The 3,259-nt window shown below is 49.8% G+C and overlaps 1 protein-coding gene across 1 annotated transcript; it reads left to right on the top strand.

The window, feature by feature from the left end:
• The first annotated feature begins 751 nt into the window (after positions 1-751).
• LOC119277512 lies at positions 752-2,107 on the top strand. The gene is made up of 2 exons (XM_037558820.1): positions 752-1,386; positions 1,473-2,107. The coding sequence occupies exons 1-2, from the start codon at positions 1,277-1,279 to the stop codon at positions 1,771-1,773; spliced, it is 411 nt and encodes a 136-aa protein (XP_037414717.1). The 5' UTR covers positions 752-1,276; the 3' UTR covers positions 1,774-2,107.
• The last annotated feature ends 1,152 nt before the right edge of the window (positions 2,108-3,259 follow it).

Raw genomic sequence — 3,259 nt, 5'->3', positions numbered from 1 at the left:
TCGTTGTATTCTTTCTTTCAAGTTGTTCAACCTTGCAACATTCTTTGGTTTCACTAGTTTGTCAAAGAAGCAACTTAGTTTTACCTCTTCCCCTTCCTCTTCCGTTTTCCCTCTGGTGCCATCCTAGATGTCGGGACGAGATCCTCTCGTAATGGTAGAGTGTTGTGATGCCCTGAGTCCGCCGCGCCAGGTGTCTTCCAGGTATTCCCTGTTGTTGCCATGTCATTCGCTTGTGTGTTGCATCTTGTCATGTCATCATGTGCATTGCATCATCTTGTTTTCAGAACTTGCATTCGTCCGGGTTCCCCCAGTTCTTTTCGTTCTCCGTTCTGAGCCCAGACACACTTGCACGCACCTGCGGCATGTCCAAAATATTATTTTATAAGTGGCCAGGAAATGTTCTCGGAATGGGATGAAAGTTGGCATGCGGTGTTGTTATGTTGTTAGTAGATCGCCTGCCAAGTTTCATCACATTCGGAGTCTGTTTGACGCCCCAACAGATAACTATAGCGGCAGTATAGCCGGTCTAACATGGGACGTTTTCGGTCACCGAAAACTGTTGCCGGGCTTTCCCTCTCTTTCCTCCCTAGACCATCTTCACGGTCCACTACCAACCACCAGGCCCAACCTAACCTCTCTCGTCAGCCCGCGGCTCTCCTCGCGCGCGCGTCCAAAAACTCCCCCGAACCCAACCCGGACAGTCGTCACCGTTGGGTCCGGATCATCCCCAAACATCTATAAACATCTCCGTTTTGTTAATTTGACTTCCTAACCTATATTTTTCTCTACCGCCCAATAACGATCGGATGGACCGTATAGCCCCTAAACTTAATCCCACCACTATATATAATAGGACCAAACCCTAAGATCTAGCAAGATGTCCCATCCATCAAATCCTCCGCCGCCACCACTGTCTTTCTCCCACCTCGGGATCCCCTTCCCACCAACCACACACCACCTCTCAATCCCCACCTAGCCAACGAAATCCGGCCTCAAATCAGCCCTCCATCTGCCATTTGTGACCACCAGATGGAGATCCAACGGATCCCACGCGTCTCCCGCAAACCACAGCTCCACCCGTCGCCCGCAGCCTCCTCGATCCGATCTGGATCAGGAGAGGAGCTCCCAGGGCGCCCAATCCAGGAGGCCTGGCCTCCCATCGTTCGCCGGCGCCTCAACCGGACCGGGACCCTGTCGCCCTGCCCTTCTCCTTCCTCCCTTCATCTCCTCCTCTCATCTCCCTCGTTATTCTCCTGCAACAGGTGCTCCTTGCGCCATGGATGCCGCCATGGACACCGACCTTCTCCACCGCACCGTAATGACCTCCCACTCCCGGCACCCCTTCCTCAACCGTGCCTGCAAATCGCCTTCTCCCGGCCTCCTAAGGTCGATCTTGTCGCTCGAGCTGAACCTCCATTCCTCCTCGCGTTTTTGTTTTTGACTGCTGCCGCTGCCGCTACCTTTTGCTGCAGGAGCTCGCCGCCACTTATGGTCTCGTCTCCAGCCAGGACCATCCATCCCCGCCGTCCTCTTCTCGTGTCTCCGGCCTTGTCCCCGCCTCTAGGGCACCGTGCTGTGCCATCGAAGACCAGCTGCTCCGTCCGCCGCCCAAACCTGCAACCCGTCCTCGTCGCCACCTCGACCGCCCCTCTCCTCCTCGAGCTCCTCATCGGCGACGAGAGCCACCAGCAGGACCACCTTGGCCGCCGCCCGTTCGTCGCCCATCGCCGGAGGCCGCCGTCCCCATTGCCAGGTGAGGTCGCCTCCTCCTAGGCTTCTGCTACGAGCAGGAGGTCGACTTCCCCGCCTCGAGCCACGATCGCGCTCGTTTGCGTGCGTTGACCGCGCCCAGGCCCAGCGCCTCGCCTCTGCTGCTGCCTGTGCCCCGCCTCCCACCGACCTGGGCCATAGCCCATGGTGAGAAAACCCCCCCATCGCTCATGTTCTGTTTCGGCCCATAGGTTTTTTTCCTTTGTGCGATTTTATCAATTATCTAGGGATTTGCAGTTTTGCAGAATAGTCCCTAAGCTTCATGCATATCATAACTCACCAACCCTGCATCATATGTAAAAACTTCAAATATGAAAAATGCTTAGAATCTTGTCTAGTTTCATAATATGAAATTTTCACCCATGTTTAAAATGTTTAAATTGTTGTTTGATTAAATTTTCTCAAATGCCATGTTAAAGTGATTTATTTCATAACTAATTAACCGTAGCTCCATTTTAAATAAACTTCATATGTAAATGGGGTAGAAAATGACTAGTTTAACATGGTGGCATTACTTTGCATGTTTAACAACTCTAAAATTATGTTAGGGAGAACAGTACCAAACCTAATATATGCACATGAGGAGTTTCTGGACTTGTTGTTTGTTGTTCCGGCCTCATTTAAACTTGCCTAGATAGGTAGTTTTCATTTGCTTCACCTCTTGCCATGCTAACCAACATTTAATTTTGTTGAGTACCTAAACGAGAGAGAACTAAATAAGTCACGTGGTGTTTCGTCAATATGCAACGGAGTTGCATATTGAGCTCCACTTAATTTGTGGGATTGTTTGTGCATTTTGCCATGCCATGCCTCTTTAAACCGGACATGCATCATACTTTGTTGTGCATCATGCCATGTCGATGTGATGGTTGTTTACTTTGTTGTTTGCTTCTTTCCGATGTTGCTTCTTCGGGTTATTTCCGATAACGTCGCGTTTGTGAGGATCCGTTCGACTACGTCCGCTTGTCTTCTTCATGGACTCATTCTTCTTCCTTGCGAGATTTCAGGCAAGATGACCATACCCTCAATATCACTTCTATCTTTGCTTGCTAGTTGTTCACTCTATTGCTATGCCGCGATACCTACCACTTGCTTTATCATGCCTCCCATATTGCCATGTCAAGCCTCTAACCCACCATCCTAGCAAACCATTGTTTGGCTATGTTACTGCTTTTGCTCAGCCCCTCTTATAGCGTTGCTAGTTGCAGGTAAAGATGAAGTTTTTTCCATGTTGGAATATGGTTATATGTTGGGATATCACAATATCTCTTATTTAATTAATGCATCTATATACTTGGTAAAGGGTGGAAGGCTCGGCCTTATGCCTGGTGTTTTGTTCCACTCTTGCTGCCCTAGTTTCCGTCATACTGGTGTTATGTTCCTTGATTTCGTGTTCCTTACACGGTTGGGTGTTATGGGGACCCCTTGACAGTTCACTTTGAATAAAACTCCTCCAGCAAGGTCCAACCTTGGTTTTACCATTTGCCTC

The sequence above is a fragment of the Triticum dicoccoides genome, chromosome 1A (genome assembly GCF_002162155.2).
Source record: "Triticum dicoccoides isolate Atlit2015 ecotype Zavitan chromosome 1A, WEW_v2.0, whole genome shotgun sequence".
NCBI lineage: Eukaryota > Viridiplantae > Streptophyta > Magnoliopsida > Poales > Poaceae > Triticum > Triticum dicoccoides.
Note: the sequence above shows the minus strand (reverse complement) of the source record. Positions and strands in the feature narration are given on the sequence as shown.

Coding starts and splice junctions, on each gene's coding strand:
- LOC119277512 (XM_037558820.1), top strand. CDS start 1,277: ATGGATGCCGCCATGGACACCGACCTTCTCCACCGCACCGTAATGACC. Junction 1,387..1,472: donor CCTTCTCCCGGCCTCCTAAG/GTCGATCTTGTC, acceptor CTTTTGCTGCAG/GAGCTCGCCGCCACTTATGG.